The 23,400-nt window shown below is 38.0% G+C and overlaps 1 protein-coding gene across 2 annotated transcripts; it reads right to left on the bottom strand.

Moving 5' to 3' along the window:
* Positions 1-1,523: 1,523 nt before the first annotated feature.
* LOC18423111 (Regulator of chromosome condensation (RCC1) family protein) lies at positions 1,524-22,695 on the bottom strand. Of its 2 annotated transcripts, none has more exons than XM_006827733.4 (7): positions 22,424-22,695; positions 20,730-21,129; positions 4,886-5,095; positions 4,682-4,792; positions 3,600-3,968; positions 2,554-2,661; positions 1,524-2,135 (listed from the first exon to the last, which is right to left on the bottom strand). In XM_006827733.4, exons 2-7 carry the CDS (start codon positions 21,060-21,062, stop codon positions 1,806-1,808), a joined length of 1,461 nt encoding a protein of 486 aa, XP_006827796.1. In that variant the 5' UTR covers positions 21,063-21,129; positions 22,424-22,695; the 3' UTR covers positions 1,524-1,805. The 2 variants fall into 2 exon arrangements, with proteins under 2 accessions (XP_006827796.1, XP_088727724.1); XM_088871598.1 differs by having other exon boundaries at positions 1,524-2,162; positions 2,477-2,661.
* Positions 22,696-23,400: the final 705 nt, after the last annotated feature.

Raw genomic sequence — 23,400 nt, forward strand, 5'->3', positions numbered from 1 at the left:
ATATACGTATGCAAGCTCACATTGATAAGCTATAGACACTCGTATATACAATTAATTGGGTCAGTTGCACGAATCATGTTCTCCCATTCCACTTTATCAAGGGCGATACTCTTTGACCATAAATCATCAAATATCTTCTCATTTTTCCATCTAGGGATTAAAATATGTGCACAAACTTAATGTTATTCTCCTCCAATTTATTCTATTAATCATTCATATAAATGTACACTTATCTATATATGTCTATTTATATATTACACATGCACATGGGTATATGGATGTATATGCGCACATGTTCGTAATTTGAATGTATGTACTGGTGCTTAATAGACATGTAGACTAATATGCATAATGCACCTATGTATGTGTATGTTTTACTATACATATATCTGTATATATACACATGCACAGTCACTCATGCACATGCACACTTCTATATATATGGTAAATGTTATTTACTAAGTTCTAAAGAAAAATAAATTCCAGCATCGGTATAAACATGAAGTCGATCCATTTATTTCCTCGTGCACATCATCTTCTCTTCTTTTTTTTCTTTTTTAAATATACATGTGCACATCATAGTCGGAGCCTTATCCTCATTATTTGGAGTCAATTATATAAATCTTGTTCCACTATTCCACTATGCACACAAGTGCGAAATTGCATACGCGTAAACTTATGCACATATATGTGTATATGTATACATGCACACATAAATAGACATATATATCCGATTCGTTGCAAACAAAATAGATGAATATATCCACACAGAGAGCTAAGATACGTATGACATGGTCATTCATATTCTTCCATTCCATCTCTATTCCAACTTCCATTTCAGTGGGAGCACGATGTATAATTGATCCCTCAAAAACTCCCCAAAGAGAACTTTTAGGACCCCAAAATTTGCGCCTGTGAGTTACTAAACCTAGCAAGCCACCTAAAGATAAAAGAGAAAAAGTGATATGCACTCTATTAGGGTCTAAAAGCCCTAGAATTGAACACAGGACACTTCGATTGGGCAAGAGATAAAAATCCTCTTTTTTTCATTTTTTAAAATTTCCAGTGACTTTAAAGTGGCTACCAAAATTTTGACATAAAAAAATAAAAAAAAAATCCCAAGTGGGTCTTTTGCCTCAAGGAACAAATGTGAAATCTTCTCCTGCTCGAGCTTAGTATACATGACCACAAATATACTATGCACATCAAGATTTCAAGAGATGATGGAGTGTCGCACAGAAGAGAAAGGAGAAGAGCGAATAAAAAAAATCAAGAAAAAGGGATAAAAATTATAGGAAGGGAGCATGCCTTGGTGATGCACATACAAGAGTAGAACAACAGAAATATAAGTCCTCTCTAGAAAGTGATGGTAATACCCAGAATCATTAATGACTCCAAGAAAATTGATTCTTATAGAATACATGCTCTATGCGGATGTGGTCAAGGTGGTTAGGGTCCAGAACATGACGTCTAGAGTTTCCTTCTCATCAGGTCCCAAATTAACATTAGAAAAAAATATCATATCTCATCCAACAACTTCCTTCTCTCTCTCTCTCTCTCTCTCCATATGACATGAAAAAATGGATACATAGTTCAAACAAGAAAAGTGGAAAAGTCTGCAAGACATGTGACCTGTATTTGCTACAATTTCAGCAGGAGATGCAACAATTATACATGTATAAAACACCTGAATCTCAAACTAAAGATTTCCAAACTTGGAAAATAAGAGTCACTTGTAAACACATGGAAATAAAATAAAACAAATACTACTTTTGATACATCACAATCTACAGAGAGACTCACCTTCATTGGATACCTAGCACATCCGCCTGATCTACTCTTTTGATCTCCATAGGCTCTAAGCATCCTCTCAAGAACTCCTGCCCAAGTTGAGCCCTCTCATTATCCCCAAACCCTAAGATCAAACCCCTGTTTGTGACCACCACAGTGTGGTAAAGGCCTGTGCTAATTTGTGAAATGTGGTGGCCTCTGAGGGTCTCGAGGACCCGTGGTTTCATTATTTTGTCCGAGCTGCTTCGGTCCGAGAAGCCCAGGCTCCCAAACCCCATCCATCCAAAGGCAAAAACTGACCCATCATCCAACAAAACAAATGTCTTTCTCTTCCTTGCACAAACCTGTATTACATACCAGAGCACAAAAACCTTTCAACATTTCAAGTAATATGAGAGAAAGAGAGAGAGCGAGAGAGAGAGAGAAAGAGTAGTATTTTAAATAGAAAGTTCAATTATAAGCTACATGAAGAGTTATGAGAGAGAGGAAGTTCAATTATAAGCTACATGAAGAGTTATGAGAGAGAGGAAGTTCAATTATAAGCTACATAAAAGGTTCAGAGAGGGAGAGAGTATTTCAAATTGAAAGTTCAATTATACGTTTCATAAACAGTTCGGCAGAGGCAATGGAACTTGTAGGCCTACTCAACATATTTCAGGCATTTACTGGCATTCCCCATAGGCACAAGTCAAACAAATACAACACAGTAAGAATAAAAAATTACTAAAAAGAAAATATAAAAGCCAGTTTATAATGCAAGACCTGGACTGCACGATGAGCCCGAAGGCTTGTCAATAGCTCAGGAGTGGTTTTGTCATTCTCGTCCCCATGGCCCAGTGCCCCACAATAACCTTTACCCCATGTATATACCTGGAAACACATAGCAGGTCATAGAGTAAAAAGAGTGCAAGGAAGAAAGCAAATCTTATTTTTCTATATTAAAGCAAAAGCTTCTTCTTCTTTTTTTTTTTTCTTTTTTCTTCATGTTTTTTTATGAAGGTTCATTGTCAAAATAGAGGCTACAAAATACGCAGCGAGATAAATTTTTTTAAAAGAAATAACCTGATCATATAACTTCAGGCAGAAACATTAAACACAACTACACAAGCACACACACACACACACTCATTAAACTTTAGGTAGAAACATTAAACACAACCACTCATGTACAATCTCTCAACTACACATACACAGGCACAATGTAGTGTAGAGGTAACACTTGGTTCACATTATGTCTCTATAAGTTTGGATTCATCACTCCAATATATAAATTTTCAACAAATTCTTTCTCAAAGAAGCAGTGGTGCTTCTGTGATTTTTTTAAATACTAAGTATTACACTTAACATTTTAGTAAAATTAAACCAGTGATATTTCAATTCTTTTCAAATAAAGTGATTGGTATTAAATGATATCCCGTTATGGAAAAGTATACCATATGCCTCAAGTCCATGGAGGTCATCTCTGTCCAATCAATTGTTGGTCAGCGATTCAGACTTCAGAGATAGCGGACCGAAAGATGACATGACTCTCTAATGGTTGGTTAGATTCTACCTCCCTCACCAACCACCCGTTGATTGGATGGTGATGAACTGTTGCAATTCATGACATGACTCTCTAATGGTTGGTTCGATTCTATCTCCCTCACCAACCACCTATCAATTGGATGGTGATGAACCCCTACAATTCTAGACTTTCCATTAACATGAAGAGTACTTCCGTACACTAAAACGCGCACACAAAAAAAAAATTTCATAGCATATACTTTTCCCTCCTTTTACTCAAGTAGAATCGCAGACAAAATACTCACATATCCACTTGAGTCGAGGGCAACAGCATGCTCATCACCTGCTGAAACACGAAGTATGTGTACATTTCTCCTCTTGAACCAATGCAAAGCTCGGGGTTGCAACTCATTATGTTGGTCACCATGGCCAAGGCAGAAATTAGCACCATATCCAAATGAATAAAGTGTGCCATCTTCAGTTACAGCTAAAGTGTATGATGCGCCAGCAGCAACTTGAACTACACGTCCAAGATTTCCAAAGCTTTCGATGAGCTTTGGGGTAGGCCTGTCTAGAATGTCACCATGGCCGAGCTGGCCATGAATGTTACTTCCAAATGTATAAACATGGCCTTCCCTTGTCAGGACCACTGTAAAATTGAGGCCTGTTGCGACCTGGAAAAGGACGCATATATAATCAACAACAGAATAATATGAGGAGGTCATCATCAAAGCAAGTAGTTTTTTGCTTCTGGTAAGTCAGATAATTGACTACATACTTGGTGGATATCGACAAAGTTGTCAGGGGAGACGAGAAACAGAAAAGGACAAAATGGTTTGATGAGAAGGAAGGTAAAGATGGACATATTTAACAAAAATATCTAATTGTTTTTGAAAAAGAACAGAGAGAGATGCTAATGTGGGATCAAAAAAATTGATGAACTATTGAAATAAGTGGCAATTTAAGATCGACCACACTATCACACTACCTCATCATGGTGAGTTCCGTATTAGCACTATAACCATGAGGACTGCATAGAACACAATTGAACTTTTCCTTTAGATATTTAAAACACAGCTAAATTTTCAATCTACAGAAGTAGGGGTATAATAGTACAATTTTCTTATGGTGGTAATGACCTAGCATGTGAGCAATCCCCGACTAGTTCAAGTCGTGTTTAGCTTAATTTAGCTCCATCTTAAAGAGGTGTTCAATAAAATTTTGTCACATCGTGCTTCTCTTCGAAGAACTCATGCCTATAATTGAATTACATTTGGAATTCTTCGACTAACTCACCATGCATCTAAAGCTTTTCATGACCTTAAGATTGATGTGAGTGTGTGCATGGTAAATATTGTACAACTCACAACCATCATTTACACCATACCTCCTTGCAAGGAATTCCCTTCAACGCTACAACTTGTGTAGGCCGGAAAATGGCATTCCTCACTTCTCCATGACCACAACAAATTGAAGAATTATCTCCACAAGTAAACACCTGAATTGAAAACACAGTTCACACAACTTTGTCACCACTCATCAAGGATACAAATAGAGGACAATAAGATGTGCTACAATGAAAGCAACAAACCTCTCCAGACTGCATTACAAAAGCTGCATGGTTGTGGGAGCCAGACATGTGGATTACACGTGATTTGCAAGGGAAACTAATTCTGCTCAAGGATACACATTGTGTAACAACTGTACCATGACCAAGAACTCCACACAAGCTGGATCCACAAGAGTAAACAGAATAACCATCGAGCAAAAGAGTGTGATATCTTCCAGTGATGACCTGAATCTGCCAAAAACATAACATAAATTTCATCAGCTTCTTAGGCACAACAATCTTAGAAAAGATGAACCACCTACAATGCCCCTAAAAATATTAAACAAGAAGGCCCAGATAAAATATTCCAAACTAATTGTAATAAAAAAGTTCCAAATTGCTTTACAGATTTTTTTTTTTTTTTTTGAGAGAGAATGATTTACAGATACCATTAAGAGTTCATTCCAAAATGTAGACATAATATCAGCTCATGAGCTTCAACCCAAGTAACTAACCAAAATAAGGCATTCCCAACAAATTAATCAGTAGAAATGTGAATAACTTCCAGCCAGCATATTAAAGCATTTATTGACAAAATAACTGAAAGTTCGTTTCCAAAGAATCTTCAAGCATCGCAAGTATCAACCTCATAGAAAATTTCAGTCACAATAGTCAAGAAAATAAAAAGGGTTCTACCGCACTGAAGGCAATCTAATAGTACAAGTTATTGCCTCTCATACAACAATTATGATCAATCCTACAACTCAAAAGAACTAGTGAAAGACCTCATTACTTCGGCAAGAGAGTCAAGATGAGAGTAGCAAGAAGCGAATATGTGGAAAGGTCCGGGCTTCTTACAAGGTTCTCCAAATTTCACTCTTTAAGTTTTCGGTAATGACTAAGATAAACTGTAACAGGGGTGATGATGGCACAATGAGAATCTTGCCTGAGTATTTACAAGGCAATTCCCCAAAACATTTACCTTGCACCTTTTGTGATTATTCACATGTATATTTGGAGAAAATTTTTATCTGAAGTGCTTCTTGAGAAGCTTTTGCATGGTGCATGTCTCTTAAGCATTTTTTTTTTGCTAGATTTAAGGTCCTCTCCCTTTTCTCAGATTTTTGGGGTTTCAAATCTGTTAGTGTTATTCACTACACTTGTAAAGTTTTACACATAGAAATGCAATTCAAACACATGTAACCATTAAGAAAGGACATTGTTTTGCCATGTCCACCACAATTTCTCATAGTAATCTACTTAAAGCCTATTTTACAAATTGTCCCCTCTGACACCCCAGTTTAGGCTGGGTTTCCACCAATGTTCAGAAAGTCGTTTGTCCAACCGCCTAGGCAGACTTTTGGAGAAAACACCTAGGCGTGGTCAAGGCGGACACTATTAGTCAGCTGCCTAGGCGCCCTCCTAGGCGGTGTAAAAGGCAGACGCCTAGGCACCGCCTTGAAAATATCATAATTAATTTGTAATTATTAATTCGTAATTTGCATGTAACAATAATTATTAATTTATTCGTAAACTAAAAAATAGTATTTTGTAATTATTAATTTATTGAAAATGCTTTTTGTATGTAACATTAATCATTAATTTATTGATAAACGAAAAGATAGTATTAATTCATATTTATTAATTTATCGTAAATACTTATTGCATGTAACATTAATTATTGATTTATTGGGAAACCAAAAAATTAATATTAATTCGTAATTACTAATTTATCGAAAATTCCTTTTGCATGTAATAGCAATTAATTTATTGGGAACCAAAAATGATAATTACGAAAATGCTTTTTGTATGCAACTTTAATTATTAATTTGTTGGGAAAATGAAAATAATCGTATTAATTTGTAATTACTAATTTATTGAAAATGCTTTTTGCATGTGATAGTAATTAATTTATTGGGAACCCAAAAATAATACGTACAAAAATGCTTTTTGCATGTAATATTAATTATTAATTTATTGAAAAGCCAAAAAATAGTATTAATTCAGAATTACTAATTTATCTAAAATGCCAAAGTCAAACAACTTCAATTTTTTTTTTATCGAAAATGGCTTTTGCATGTGATGGTAATTAATTTATTAGGAACCCAAAAATAATAACTACGAAAATGCTTTTTGCATGTAACATTAATTATTAATTTATTGGGAAACAAAAAAAATACTATTAATTTGTAATTACTAATTTATTGAAAATAACTTTTGCATATAGTAATTATTAATTTATTGGAAAAATAATAATATTATTTATAATACTTAATTAATCAAAAGTGCTTTTTGCATATAACATTACTTATGAATTTATTGGTAACCAAAAGATAGAATTAATTCGTAATTACTAATTTTTGAAAATGCTTTTTGTATGCAACAGTAATTATTAATTTATTGAAAATGCTTTTTGCATGTGAAAGTAATTAATTTATTGGTAAACCAAAAAAATAGTATTAATTCGTTATTATTATATAGTATATACAATAAATGGGGGAGGTGTGGGGAATCCAAGTTTAAAAAAAAAACCAGTAGTTGCCTTCGGGTTTGGGAGCCCGTCTAGGCGGCCCAGTCCCCCCCCCCCCCCACACCACCTCCGACTTATTGAACATTGGTTTCCACAAATATCTCGCACATTTCTACTCATTAATTAATGTAATTCACATCAAATAGGCTGAAACTTCTGGTTCAATATATAATCTGGAGGAAGGTATGGTGTTTCATCCAAAGAGGAACTTGCCACTTTAAGCAAACCATATTGCTCTAGATTGATAAAAATGTACATAAACAATGGATATGAGATAAAGCCAAGTTCAAATTCCAAGAATCCACATAGATTTCACCAAAAGTGAGAATCTGTAGTGTTTAGGTTTCAAGCTAAAAGTAAGTTTCTGTAAGCTCATATAGCTTTCTCTTTTTACTTTTTAGATGGTAACTCTGTGTTATGTGCAGTTTGAGATGAACTAGTGTTGGCAAAATCAACGTTGCTCCTGAAACTCAAAGCCTGGTATCACCTCAGTTTGGCAAGTGGCAAATGCACTTAGTGAGTTCCCTAGAGTTGTCTGAGATTGCCATAAAAAATGCCCAAAAAAGGGGGAAATTCCTAGAGAATCAGGAAAAATTAGGAAAAATAAAAAAATAAAATCAATTACTTAAATTTAAAATGAAAAATTGAAAATCACCCAAAGTTTCAAGTCCATCTTCTAATGTGAATCAACCTCTCCAATCTTTGTCAAAGTGTTCTCAAACACCCCAAATCAGATTTGGGTTTCGAGTTCAGATCTAGTTGATCCGAGTTCTTGAAACTTTTAGGTAACTAATATTTCGAAATAAAAATCTAACAAATGTGAGATTTTTAGTGGTTTTGTAAGAAACAAGCCTATGATTCAATAAAGAGCACGTAAATATCCTTAGGTAACAAATTTCATCCAAGATTGAGCAATAGTTGTGAAGAAATCAGGACTCTTCGAATTTGACCTACATTTAGGTCAACATATTTTATCTCTTTTTTCTTCTCAAATCTGATCTATACAATCGATTGATCATGTGAAAACATTGGGCTTGATCAAATGTATGGCTGAAGAGAAATGAGGTCTTTTTTGTGTGTGTGTTGGGGGGGGGGGGGGGGGGGCGGAGTGGTCATGTTCAAACTTCCTCCCCTTTTTCTTGGGGAAAAAAAATATTGATTCACCAGATAATGATAGACTCAGAGAATCTATCAGAAGAACGCTATGTCCCTGACAAACTCAAACTCTAATAGGCTCGAATAAGTCATGCCAAGTATAGTCACAAGAGGGGGAGGGGGTGATGAGCCCAATTGGCTTGGCTGAGTCCCAATGGAATTGGCCATGTTTCTAAACGCTCGAGAAAGAGGTCGTATATAAAATTGGGATTTTATACTATGAGATAGTTTACCATTGTTACAAGGAGATCACAATCAGTCCCAACCATTAGATGTCAAAATGGATGGCTTGGGGAGTGTTACGAAGTTCGAGAAATTTTTTTGGAACTTTGAGTCTAGTCAATAACACATTTATAACTACTCAATTTAAAATAGGATGCACAAGAGTGGTTATGACCTCCTTATACCAAAAGTAAATGGTCTCTCTTTGTATACTGTTCCTATAAAATTTGTTTAGTGTGTATTTCAGTGAGAAATCGCCTCTCAACAAATGAGTTTAACAGGTACTTGATTGGAAGAACACATCTTGAAGAGTTGCCCAAAAGTCGATCCTAATCTCCAAAGGCAGGGTGCTGAAGTTTTTGCCTAGTTTATCACACAGTTTGAGAGATCCCCTCATAGTTTTGGGGATAGGGCTAAGGTCCCACCTTAGGAACTCGATCCCGCGGTTCCTCAAAGGGATCTTAGAGGGAGCTGGGTTTAAAGAAATGGGGATCTCATTCCCTAAAAGATGGGATCTCGGTATGAGAGAAGTTATACTATTAATAGAACTATTGCTCTTCTCCTTGGTATTATATATTTATTTCTTTAAAATATGTTAAATTCTGGTGCATATCACATCGTGGTATACTAGAATTATGATATTCAAAACCACAGTCTAATATCATAAAAAGCCAATTTATGATGTTATTAAATTGTATTATTGTAATAAAGTGGAGTACTATAACTATGGTATGGTTAATAAGATTAGGTGTATGATAATGGATCTAGCAGGAATTGATCTTGTTTTATGTATGTGGAACTTGGATCCCTCTAAATCAAAACCTCGATCCTAGGGACATGGGATCTCGCTCCCAGGTATCCTAGGATCTAGGTTCTCAACTTGTTGAATGTACCAACATTGATCCCAACCCCAAGGAGCTTCCACCATATGGTAGTTTGGCATTTCCCGAACCGATCCCGCTCTTGCCTCCAACAGCTATGGTTCCCCTCAACCAATAATGGGTCACCCCCGCTATTTCCAAAAAGTTTCAACCCAAATAGTAACACCTGGACCTTGGCGAAATTGGAGTTGGCCACCCTAGGCGAACCAAAGTAAGAAGACTGGTTTCAACTGCATCATTCCTAAGAATGGCCTGAAACCAGCCAGACTGGAGTTGCAGAGGGAGCAGTAGCCAATGTTTAGTTTGATTGTGGCACATGCAAACAGGAACCAGTGAGTAGACATGAGGATGGGTATCAGTTTGGATCAAAGGATGTGCTTCCATGACTGTTCGCAGTCTACCATTGAATGTGCACTGACTCTTTGCTATTATGGGCACAAAAGATCATAGTGGCTTTGATGTGATCCTTCCTAGATTTCATTTGAGATTCTCCACCATCGAACACTCACTTGTTTTGCACTATCCAAATGTCCTAGGTGATTGCCAGGATGGAAGCCCGCCAAAGGTGTGTTTGCGACCTCATGCGTCAGTTTGTGGATTTTTGTTTTGCTTACAAAACACATAAAAGACTCCAAGATACCAGAGAAAAAATACCAACAAAGAAAGCAACAATTTTGATTAAAAGGCTTTTTACAAATGGTTCAGGTACACCACCAAGACACATATATCATAAGCTCTCTTAGACCCCCGGCTGTACCGGCGAGGTGCCCCAATTGCCTCCGTATTGGCAATGGAGAAGGGAAGAGCATGAGCACAAGGGATTTCCCAAAGCAAGATTTGTGATTCTTGCTTTTGACCCCTATTTGATGAGCTAGGGTTGGGAGTGTGCTCCTGCTCTTCACTAAACCACTGCTACCCTTTTGGAGGAATTTGATCCATTCAACTTCAAGGGAGTAGGTTTGTTCTAAGTTTGGGCAGACAAGTTTAAGGTTTCAAGCCTTGTATAGTTTTAGTTTGGGTAAGGCTGGGGTTTGGATGATTAACTTGGAGCCCAAGTCTTCGAATTAGGGCAAGAGTTCAACAATCTCCCACAAGAATTTCCAACCAAAGTTTTCAACCCCAAAAATGGCCAAGGGTGAGGAAGACTAAAAGTTTAGAGCATCGTAGACTGGAAAACTAACTTTTGCCATGTTTTTCATCTAAAGGGCAAGGTAGTTATAGTCTTGGGGGTGAAATATCATCCACTTGCCCGTACGGGCCTTGGGTCATCTTATAATGTAAATTTCCTTTATTTTAGCCAGATTTTGATGGATTTCTGGCCATTTTCTCTCATAAACTTGTGGAGAATTGAGTTGAGGTCATTTTGCCTCAAGAATATCATCAAAAAACCCTCATTTATGGAGTTATGGATCTTTGATTGACCAAAGGTCATTATGCAGCAGAAATTGTTTTCGGCTGCATTGAGCTTCAATCTGCTCTCCAATCATACAAATAACCATGCAATAGGTTACATTGACGTTCAAGGGATTGAGTGAGGAGCTTATCTGCAAATTTTCACCTCTAAATACCATGAGGTAAAGAGAAATAAAGAGTGAGGCAGCCAGAGGTCATGCTAGCAGCAACTTTTTTTATCCCCTTATTTGATCTTCAATCTGGTATTGATCCATGAGAATAAACCTACACACGCACGCATGCATGCATGCGCGCACAAAAACACACACATACACACAAAACACGCGCATGCGCACAAACATGCACACGCACCCGCAAACATGCACACACACGAGGTTTGGGAAATATGCCCCAAAAAGTGTAGGTCATCATGCCTGATTGATGGTTTGTCCCAGAAATCCAACCGGCAGTAGTTCATGAACACACCTGCTGTATTTTTCACATAAATCCCTTCAAACATCAAGTTAAACGATGTCCAATAGCTATGAAATTTTGAACATATCATCTTTAGACCACAATCCATGTTCCCTCTTTTCGGGCCACCGGCTGCATGGATAATACCCTGCATGTGGCTCTCGACTTTCGAACCCGTATCTTTGGCATCTGATATTGGAATTCCTTGATTTTTGGAGGGCTATCTTGGGGGTGCCTTAGATTAAACTCCAGTTCATTTTGACAACTTTTTGAGCTCGTCCGATTGGATTTGGCTCTTTCCCTTATCCACCATCTGTGTGATAGTTCAATGTCACAGCAGTGTCCTAAACTCATGATCTTTGCCTAAGAAGTCCCATTTCATATATTCAAATATCCTTATTTATTTGGTTTTGTTCTGAGGCGGTTTTGACAGCCTTAAGCAGGTTCCTGTAGTTCCAGTGTATATGATATCATTTGCCTGTTTGACCAGCCAACCTAGTACTTCTGCAGTTGAAAGGTTACTGTTGTTCAGATCTCCACATATTAGCTACCTTTAAGGTTTCATTTGGTCATATGGGGTTCTGATGTCCATCCCTAAGTTTTAATCCCAGGTTGCTAAAATAGGATGGCCACGGTATAGTCCACTATTCTACTACATATTGCTTGGATTGATTTGATGCCATGTTGTACAAACCTGACAGGGGAGGGGATTAGAACTACAAGAAAAACAGGTGTTGGACTGGCCTATTCTGGGCGTTGTCTAAACCCATCCAAAGAGGTTGAGGACGAAGTTCCAAATGTTGCTTGCTGCATTGCAATGGAGGAAGAGGTGGTTGAAGGACTCTTCCATGTCCTTATGCATTGGAAACCTATTGGTTAAAAGGATTCCCCTCCTCTACATTTAGTCAACAATGAGCACCTTTTTAGAGATAACCATCTAATTGAAAGCTTGGACTTCCACTTGAGGCTGGCATGAACTAGGCCTTCCTTGCCAGCATTGGAGCTTAGCTATTGGGGTGAAAGTCACCAAAGAAAGAGGCCAGAGAGAACACCTCTAAGGAAAAAGGGCACCAGACAATTTTGTCCCTTCCCCTCCTGGGATGAAGTTGGAGTCCACGTGACCCAATAGAGCCTTGAGATAAAGGACTTCATGATCTCAGAGGTTTCTCCTAAACCACCGAGATCAAATGGTTTAACCTCCCACCCAGTGTTTTAAAATGCGGGATGCGGCCCTGATGCGGTGGGGGGCCGATGCGGCTCGATGCGGCCCGGATGCGGGTGCATCGCGATGACACGGTCAATAAAAATATAAAAAAATTCTAAAAAATTTAAAAAAATAAGTTAATGCATAGAAAAAAATATGAAGGTGTGATAGTAGGTATTTTAGTTTAATGATTAACTTCAAAACTATTAGCTGTCGGAGATTCTGTATCCAGTTATCCACCCATATAAGTATTTCCACAAAGCAAGCATATCACACAATTTCGATCTTTGGGATTTTTTAGTTTAGCATATTTCCAAGCCAGATCCTTATTACTAGAAGATTGGGAAGAAGACATTGCCCCAAAAATATGTATAATAGTAATATTGTACAAGAAGGAAAAAAAATTTTACCGACTTTGTGAAGTACTGCTCGATTTCTTTACGACCTTTGAAACCCCCGATTTTTTACAACAAATTCACCCTAACATCTCCAAATCAACAATCTAAGGCATCCAATGAACATCCAAGTATCAAACAACCGCCAAATCGAAGATTTTGATGAAAAAAATTATTCCGCCTAAATTTTTTTTTACCTCGGTTTGATACAAAAACAGCCACAAAAGTGGCTGAAAATCTTCGTTTAGGGCCCCTAATACCCCCCCCCAAACAGTTTCTCTAACATTTGGATGGTCAAAAAGACCATTTTGCCCCTCCTCGAGGGGCAAAACAGAAAAAAAATTCAGCAGATACTGTAGCAGTGGGATGAGGTCCGATGCTGCCTATGCGGGATGCGGCTATGATGCGGCCTGATGCGGCACATATGTGGCCGCATCTGTCAAAAGCGCATATGCACCTATTTCTGATGCGAATGCGAGCGCATCCCGCATGATGCAGCCGCATTTTAAAATGCTGCTCCCACCTCATATGAATGGGAGGCAAACGCATTTGGATTTGAAGCAATTGGGTAGAGGTTAGGGAGCTCATCCAGCCGGGTTCTAAACCATAGGTATTTTGGATAACCTGATGCCAAAGTTCCTTCTAGAATGGTGGAAAATGCCACAATTTCTTGCCTAAGAGAGAAATGTCACTGTTATTGAGGTTCATGATGCCTACTCTCCTTCACTTTTAGTTTTGCACACAATTTCCCAACAAAACAGTGGAACTTGTGCATCTCTCTAGTGCCCGACCAAAGGAATTCACACATAAGGCATACAAGCATGCCACAACAGCCAGCGGCATGTGAGATAAAGAAAACTATAAAACCAGGATATTCTAGAGGTTAAATTTGATTAGAGTAATTCCACAACCAAGTGACAATAATAAACCTTTCCACGTGGCTTGTCTACTTTCCAAAATCCCAACCACGTCATCCCATTGACTTATCCTGGATTTTCCCAGGCGACAGAGGAAGAGCCAATAATTTATTGGACAGGGTATTAGTAGCAGAACCCAGCCTTTCAGCAAGTCCTTTGGTGGTGTTAAGCGGTACTATGAGTTGAGACTCACCCATGTCAATCTTTAGGCTTGTTGGGATCTCAAAGCACCTAAGAAACAACCATAGATAATCCAATTGCTTAGGGATGGCAGCACAAAAAGCCAAGGTGTCAACCGCATATTGAAGGTGGGTAATAGAGGCGCCACTCTAAGACGTGGGAAAATCCTGGAGCAAGTTCTTGTGGTACAGGTTTGAGATGGATTTATTAAACGCTTCTACTATGATAGCAAAGAGCAATGGGGAAAGGGGTCCCTGCTAAAGACTCCTCAAGAAGTGTAGAAATCGAAGACATCCATAAATAAGGATGAAGAATTTGGGGAGGGTGATATACCTGGAGATCCACAATCTCCATTCTGCCTAATTGATGTAGAGATTTAATAAAGATAATAGAAAATTAAACAAATTTCAAACAAAGCACATGCACCAATTGAAGGGAACCAAGGTTTCCTCCCCAAAACCTAATTAGGCAGCAAAAGCTTCCTCTTCCTTTTTCCTCTTTTCTAACTCGGTGAATGCCCCATAAAGCCCCACGCACCTCTTTTATTTAATATTTAATTAACAAAATTCAATAATTCCCCTAACCAAAATAAAAAAGGCTAAAAACAATCCCAACTTAAAAAGTAACTTAAAATTAAATATCCTAGCTTAAAATAAAATACCTAGAATGCCACTCAATTGAAAAATAAAAGATATCAAAACTCAACAGAAAATTCACTTAAAAATTCCCAAAATAAATAGAAAAACATCCTGATAGTTCCTCTTATTCTTTATTGGTACCTCGTCTAGGGTTGCATTCTCCAAATAGATGCGTGTGTTGGGTGGATGCATGTCCTTCCTGTGATACATCATCATCTTGCTAAATCACCCACATTGAACTCCTTAAAACGAAGATATTTATCTTCTGCTTCCTTATACTTGGCTGTATTGCCATTTAAAGTAGCCCACACCTGGTCGTGGACTTCATCTGATCAACCCACTCCTCAGCAATAGTATGACCCTCAACACTATTTTCGATAGGAACCAAATCTAGAGAACAAGTAGGGCTCGTTCCATATACCACTTCAAAGGACTCCTACCAGTCGACCTACTACGAGCACTATTATAGCCCAATTTGGCTTAAGGTAGCGCTAGGTCCTACTGCTGCTTATTTTGCCCCACAATTTTTCTAAGAATATTTCGATTTACCACTTCAGTTTGCCCATTAATTTGTGGGTGATAGGCACTACTGAAATCTAATCGAGCACCCAATTTCTTCGACAAAGTTCCCCAAAAATGGCTGAGAAACTTAGTATCCCGAGTGATTGTTTTTCAAATACCATGCAATCTCGCTATCTCTCTAAAGTACAAATTGGCAACATGTAGCATCCAATGTCTTCATGCAAGCTATAAATGAGCCAGTTGAATATTTATCCACTACCACAAATATAGAATCCATTCCTCGTTGTGTATGCGAAAGACCTACCGCAAAATTCACGCTAATATCCTCCCAAGGTGCATTAGGAATAGGAGGTAGAGAATAAAACCCGGTGTTCTCTTATCGTCCCTTAACTAGTTGACATGTAAGACAGCCTTCTAACCGAGTAACATCCCTCTCCAATTTTGGCCAGAAATATTTAGACTCTACCAATGATATGGTTTGCCTAGCCCAAAATGTCCACCAAGACCTCCATGAAGTTCTGTAATCAGAGTCTCTCTAAGAGAACCTGCAAGTATACAAAGTCAATTTCCTTTAAAGAGAAATCCATCATCACAACATTGAACCTCTATCTCCTTAAATTTGACATCATCTACATAAAGATCCTTCATGAACTCAAACCTTATAATGGTGGTTGTCACAAGTTGTTCTTTTGCTCAGAGCGTCTGTTACTCTATTTTGATTGCTTGCCTTATGCCGAATGACAAAAGTAAACTCCTACAAATAGACTAGCCACCAAGCATGTTGCTGATTTAGCTTATGTTGCCCATTAAAAAAATTTAGTGGTTCATGACCTGAGAACAAAATAGCATACAACTCCACATCATAGTAGTGTATCGCTGCTGGGTATCATTTTACTTTTCACTGAAAAAGACCATAGGACGCCTTTCTGGACTCAACAACGCATCAATACCGACATGCGAAGCATCACAATCCAACTCAAAAACATTATCAAAGCAAGGAAGAGCCAAGACACGAGCCTCGAACATCTTCTGCTTCACTAACTGAAAGCTTTTCTCGGCCTCATCCGTCCATACAAATGGCCCCTTCTTTAGACAATCAATGATAGGTGCTACATTCAAACTGAAGCCCTAAAAAAAGCTCCTAAAAAAAGTAGCCAACCCATGAAAACTAAGAATATGATGGATTGTCGGGGGCATAGGCCAATCCAAGGTTGCTATTACCATCTTTTGATCAACCTTGATGCCCTCAACTGACACAACATAACCAAGAAAACCCAGGCTGCATGTCGTAAAATCACACTTCTTCAGGTTCCCATGCAACTGTTGCTCCCGTATATGGATCTGATGGTACCCACTCCGCAAATATAAAAATAGTAGCACCAACCAACATGTCCAGCATATCATCCAGGCAAGGAATTGGGAAAGCAATACTTGATCGTAATCTTATTAATGGTCATGTTGTCCACCCACCCGCATATGCCAAGTCCCGTCCTTCTTAGGTATCAATACAACCAGGACAACACATGGATTCAAAGTTCTCTCACAGGAGAAGCTCTATAACCTGTCTTTGTAACTCTTCATGTTTTTTGGGTTCATCCTATATGCTGCCTTGTTCGGTAAGCTAAACCCAAGAACAACGTCTATGTGATGCTAGATATCCTCACAAAGGAGGTAACCCCTCAGGAAGCTCATATGGGATGACATTATGATAGTCCCTCATTAATGGCTCTAACTGTTGTGGAATCAAACTAGTAGGCTGCTCCTCCCCTCGGACCACTGGGTACAACATCCTGGACTCCTCCTCCCCTCGGACCACTGGGTACAACATCCTGGACTCCTCCTCCATAAACTCCCCTAAAGAAAGAAGATTAGTACATACCTCATCTAATTTAGATGCACTTTCCTTCTTAGATGAACCTAAAACCACTTTTACCCCATCTTTGACAAAGAAGGAAATGTTTTTTAAGCCCATCATGTATAGTGCATTGTCGTATTACCACCACCTACATAGTAATAAATGAGACACATCCATAGGCACTAATCTCCCCATACTTAATCTCTTAAAACTTTCCACTTGAAAAAGAAACCAAACAATGTTTGGAGATTGATACTTCATTACGCTTCTTGAACCAAACTACCTTGTACGGCTTTGGATGGCTTTCCATCTTCAACGACAGCTTGTCTACCATCTATTAGGACACAATATTCTCACAGCTTACTCCATCAATTACAAGACTACAAACCTTCCAGTATGTCGTGCATCATGTATGGACGACGTTCGTGTGCGCCAATCTTCTTCTTCCACTACCCAAGGTATGATCATCCTACACCAAATCACCAAAGCCTCCCCATGTTCACCGAATGTTCCCTCATGTTCATCTTCTTTAGGCACCTCATCACAAATGAGGTCTATCGATTAACTGCTTATTTTCCTCTTTGAAAACTTCCTCATAAAGGGTGAAAACCTTTTTATTCCAGTATGGATAAGAGACATGTACGATTCCCAAACACTTAAAGCGCTTGTTAGCACTGTTCTTTGGTCGATTAGGGCGACTAGAACCAGCCCCGTCACCCATACTTTCCAGCTGTTTGGACCATAGTTGTTGGGTACGAGAACAGAAACAGATTGGGGGTGGGATCGATGCCTGTACAGCCTCAAAGGTGATCGAGGTCCATGTGTGATGGGGATCGAGCTCCTTCATTACATAGGATCGAGAATTATTATACGAAAGTGCGAGATCCTATACATAAGAACGAAGTTCCCAAGGCATTTTTTTGAGTTTCTTAACTTAGGGAGCACGTTACTAAAGTGATCCAAACTATTATAGAGCGAGGAATAACTTTTATAGGAAGCTCTCCATTTTCTTAGAACACAAGTTTCTAAAGTAGGAAATAAGGATCCGTGGCTTTAAAATGTAGCTCCTAGCATTGTTAATCAATAACATGTAGGTGTAGTCCTTCTATGAAATAAACAAGGAACTTTAAAGCGATCCTATATTGGTGGGATCTGGATGCGATATATGGTGATGCTTGTGTTCAGTTATTTTGGAATCTAGATCCCAATACACTTTGGAGCACGAGCCATAAGACTAGAGAACTAAATCCTCTCATGTCCAGGAACGCGAAATTAAATTGTAAGGTACTCATTCCCTTATAAGATGGAGCGCGATCTCGAAACGACTAAATTGAGTTTTAGACGAGATCCACTTCGGGATCGAGAGAATCGAGGTTCAGCAAGAGATCGCCAAGCAAGGGAGGAGATCCCGGTAACTATGGTTTGGACAGATCAGTAGGACTAAAACTTTGGCCAACCACAGTATTATTGCCTTTCCTCTAAAAACACCACCAAGGTTTGCATGTACCACCTTGGGTTGTGTTCCACCTTAATAAGGGTCATTTCTTTTGAGTTTCAACTTAACAACAGGGTTGTACTCTTTCTCAAAAACAACAACAGGGTTGTACACTTCATCCAAGGTGTAATTATGTTGTAACTCCACCACATCTTGTATGGATGTTTTAGCCCACTGACATACTATGGGTTGTTCCTCACTTTCAATCACATCACTTCGGACCATTAACTAATTAAATTCATTCATGTATTCATCCACACTCCTATCTCCTTGACAAATAAAGGGACTGCAAATAAGTTACAGGTAGGTATTTTTCTTTTAATGCTCTTTTAAACTTCTCTCAAGAAGTAACTTTTAGCTTTTCCATTCTTTTCCTTCTAGCCCTAAGCTATTCCCACCATGTCGCACCCTTCTTTCATTTTCTGGCAATAATTATTTACCTTTTTCTTATCAGGGCACTTCTTTGTAATAAAAAACCTTTCTTCAGGTTGAGGCTTACCATCAAACTCAAGAATATCCACCTTCAAATAGGCATCTCAAGAGTAATGCACCCCACATCAAGGCCTTATGTAACTTTCCTCTTCACTTGACTCCTCGAGCATAGCAGAACAATGAAATGGATTGAAACGAAAAGCTCACTTATCTTACGGCTTAGCTTAGGTAAACGGCTTTGTACTTGACATCTTCTTCGGTATAATGGCCACCGTCTTGCTCATGATTGATGCCCATGAGTTGTTATGCAATTTGTTGAACCTACCTCCTGAGATTCTCAATCTCTTCATCTCTAGCATCTTGGGGTAGGTCAACAAGAGCCCCCCTTCTACAACCCTTTCTTGCTACCATAGGTTCACTGAAATCACAAATCATAAGTAGAAAATCAGCAAACCCTAACTGAAACCAGCAAGTTCTAGGCTGAAATCAGTAAACCCTAGGCTGCAATCAAGAAACTCTAGCCTAAATTCAACAAATCCTAGACTTGACCGAAGAGCTTTGACACCAATTGATGTAGAGATTTGATGAAGAAAATAGAAAATTAAACAAATTGCAAGCAAAGCATAAGCACCAATTCAAGGGAACCAAGGTTGCCTCCCCAAAACCTTAATTGGGGAGCAAAAACTTCATTTTCCTTTTTCCTCTTTTTAAAGTCACGTGAATGCCCCATAGAGCCCCAGACACCTCTTTTATTTGATATTTCATTTAACAAAAGTCAAGGATGCCCCTAACCAAGATAAAAATGGTTAGAACAATTCCAACTTAAAGTTAAATACCCTAACTTAAAATGGAATACCTAGAATGCCCCTCACTTAACCAGAAAATAAAAGATATTAGAACTGAACAGAAAATCAACTGAGGAATATCCCAAAATAAATAGAAAAGCATCTCGGTTAGACCTTGTTCTTCCTATTCTTCTAAGTAACTTGCCTGGGGTTCACATCCTCCAAATAGGTCCGTGCATTTGGCGGAACCTGCAGCTCCCATTGATAATAGTCTTCACTAATAGACTTTGCATGTCCTCACTAATGCCCACCGACTCAAGACCTTCTCCAATATTTGCAAGTCAACATGATCAGACAACTTCTCCCAATCCAACTCAAGAATAAGGCCAAGAATTCTTTATAAATTCTTGGCATGAATGCATTTGCCAACAGAGGACCGTACCATGATCTAATGGCCTCAAACAAAGGCTCATTGAGATGGAGTGGTGATGAGATTGAGTACATGTCTTCGTAGAAGCTAGGATTGTTTTGTGTAATTAAGAAATAGCATAACGCAAGAAAGCTTTATCCAGCTACGGATAAAATAAACTTAAAAGTGTGCCATTTTCCAATGAAGAAGAAACAATAAAAGTACAATGTCGTTAATTGGGCCACAATGGTGTGACGACCAACATATGGTTTGTTGTTCTAGCCAAAGTTTCCAAAAGCTGGGCCTAAGTTATAGCTGAAGTTTTCCAAATTTTTAAAAATCAATATTCGATATATAATTGCATCATTCGTTATATAATTGCTTCAACAAGAAGTAGTACATTGCCTGATGGTGTCTCGACCAAACTCGAAGCCTGTTCCACCGACTGTATGAATCTCAAGACGAGCTTCCAGTTGCCCCCACATCTATCTACAAGGCTGGTCCTTGCCGCTACTGACATACCCCTGAAAATTGCACCCGAACTGCATAGATGGAAAGCAGCGAACTCGGCCATGGACCGAAACTTGAAAGGGAAAAGGCTTTGATGGCCCCGAAAAATTCGACATGAGGCTTCCAAGCAAGCAAGGTCAGCAGGGCCGAGACGACCTGAATTCAGTATCTCCTGAAGAAGATGGGAAGGCAATTCCTCCAAAGACATTGCTTGATCAGCCATGGCAAGCTACGTCATGTATATGTCAAGAGAGCCCCACCCCACCCCCCCCCCCCCAAGATACAGATGTCTGCAAGGACAAGAGGTAGCTAAGAAGTCAAACAAGATGGACAAGATTTTCAAGAACCGGGGGGAATGAAAAATTTTGTCTTTTTCCTTGTAAAGAAATTTTATCTTTTTATTTCACACAGTAAGAGATTGAAAACTAATCCCAGCTTGTGAAGTACATTATGGTTTTGCAGCAATAGGGGAAACAGCAAAGCTTCAATTGGAAATTATGAGATAGTAAAAAAAAAAGTGCACAGAAAATACGGCGATCATTAGGCAAAAAAGGCAAGAAAATGAGCCCAAGTTAATAAGAGTTTGTAATATTTTGCAGGGTGATTGTTTTCTTAACAAGAAAATATCTTGAATTATGAGGCAGCCTAACATTAAAAAAATAGAATTGAGTAATATAAGGGAGAAAATGGGGAATTGCAAGTAAAATGAAATCAAATTCCTCGAGCATACAACAATTTTACAGGAGATTTTCTAAAAATGTTAAGCAACAGCCCGAAAGGCATTCTAACATAAGCAAATAAACATAAGAATCTTATGCTGAAAAGAGAACATGTGAGACAAAAGGACTCTTAAGCATTCAACTTTAATACAATGAAGGGGTTTTTGGATAAACTTGTACCTCAAAATTAACAGTCTTAACCAGCAAAAATAGAAAAATATAGAACTAAGACAAAAAAAATTACAGCCAACATTTTTGTGTTACTCAAAACTTACAAACACCAATTAATCAAACGCTTTGTTGGTGTGCAGAAATTATGATTTTTGAGTAACTCTTATGTCTTGGATTAATATGCAAAGCAAAAATTGAACCCAAAACGAGCTTGGTTCTATTTAAAGGAACGAGGGTTCTCAGACAAGCTAAATTATGAAATTACCAAATGTTATTATCAGAAAAATCAAATGAAATAAAATGGGCGGAACCATCAGACCTTTTAGGAACAATAGTCATATAATTCAACAAAAAATATCCCTCAAAGTTCAGAAGAAAATTACGTTTGAAGAACAATCCATCAACTGAAAATGAACAATCGTTCACTGAAACCAACATAACAGAGTTTGAAAGAAGCAAACCTGAATAATCAACCCTGAAAATATGAAGGAATTAATGCTTCTAAATAAGCTCAATTGAGAATTGAATTGACGATTGCAAAAACCATGGATATAAACTACCAGGAATTGGTGACACGAGAAAACGCACACAAGAGGAACCAAGAAAACTGATGAATTAGGGCTCAATGGAACCCCACAAAACGACAATTCAGCTAAAAAATAAGGGTTTTAGAAGTTCAGATACAAGATCGTACCAGAAATAGGAGGGTTTCTCCAGCTTTTGCCGCCCAACCTTCATCTTTTCCACCGAAAATGAACAGGAGCGTTCTCCGAAAAGGGCAAAAAAAAACAGAAAAGGTTGAGAGAGAGTAAGAAAGCAAGAGAGAGAAAGAGAGCTAATCGAGAAGATTCGTAACACGGTTTCGTGAAATGCTCTCTGATTCAACTATAGTGGCGGACGAGAGAGATTAATAGAATCCAGAAAAGCTAGGGTTTCCTCGTTTTCGGGCTCACTCTGGTGTGTGACAACGAGCAAGAGAGAGAGGGTGAAAAGAAAGAAATATAGAGAGAGAAAATAAAATGTAAGAGAGAGAGAGAGAGAGCGCGTTATTCATTGGGTTGTTTGTGCATTGGAGTCACCGTGTCCAATGATGTTTCGACACGTGGCAAACAAGGTGTAAACCAGTCTCATACCAACACGACATTTTTATAAAGGAAAAATGTTTGATACGGGTGGAGATCTATCAAAATAAGTAAAGCCTCACGTCGAAAATTTCAATTCAAGCATTAAAAAAAAACCTTTACATCAATCATTTTGATTTGAATATTATAGTTGTAAAAAAATAAAATATGATTTCAAATTTTAAAAATAATGTATATTATAATAAATTATCTAAATCGTTCATTTTTTTAAAAAAAAAATAAATGTTTGAGGATCTTCATTATCTATACTATTTTTTAAGTTTCAAATTTAATTATTGATGTTGGAAATTGATTTTAAAGCTATCATGCAGAGTTCCTTGTTGAAACTACTTTTCGAAAGAATATTTGAGGTGATGCTTTATTTTGTTTTCATGAAACTTAAGCCTTATAGAAACTTCATCCATAACAACTGTTTTTACATGGCTCCTATGTAGTGCATATGCACTCATCTTCATGATCCATCCTTGAAATGAATTTTGAACTTAATCTTTTTTAAGTATACAAAATCTCTAACATGTAGTCGATTAAT

This window comes from Amborella trichopoda, chromosome 7 (genome assembly GCF_054954075.1).
Source record: "Amborella trichopoda isolate Santa Cruz 75 chromosome 7, AtrichopodaSantaCruz75HAP2 v2.0, whole genome shotgun sequence".
Lineage (NCBI taxonomy): Eukaryota > Viridiplantae > Streptophyta > Magnoliopsida > Amborellales > Amborellaceae > Amborella > Amborella trichopoda.

Excerpts from the sequence above, each read along its gene's own strand:
- LOC18423111 (XM_006827733.4), bottom strand. The coding sequence starts at position 21,062 with ATGGCTGATCAAGCAATGTCTTTGGAGGAATTGCCTTCCCATCTTCTT. Across the intron at positions 3,969-4,681 it reads AGGGAATTCCTTGCAAGGAG|GTCGCAACAGGCCTCAATTT; the intron begins GTATGGTGTAAA and ends GTCCTTTTCCAG. Across the intron at positions 2,136-2,553 it reads GGGCTCATCGTGCAGTCCAG|GTTTGTGCAAGGAAGAGAAA; the intron begins GTCTTGCATTAT and ends TATGTAATACAG.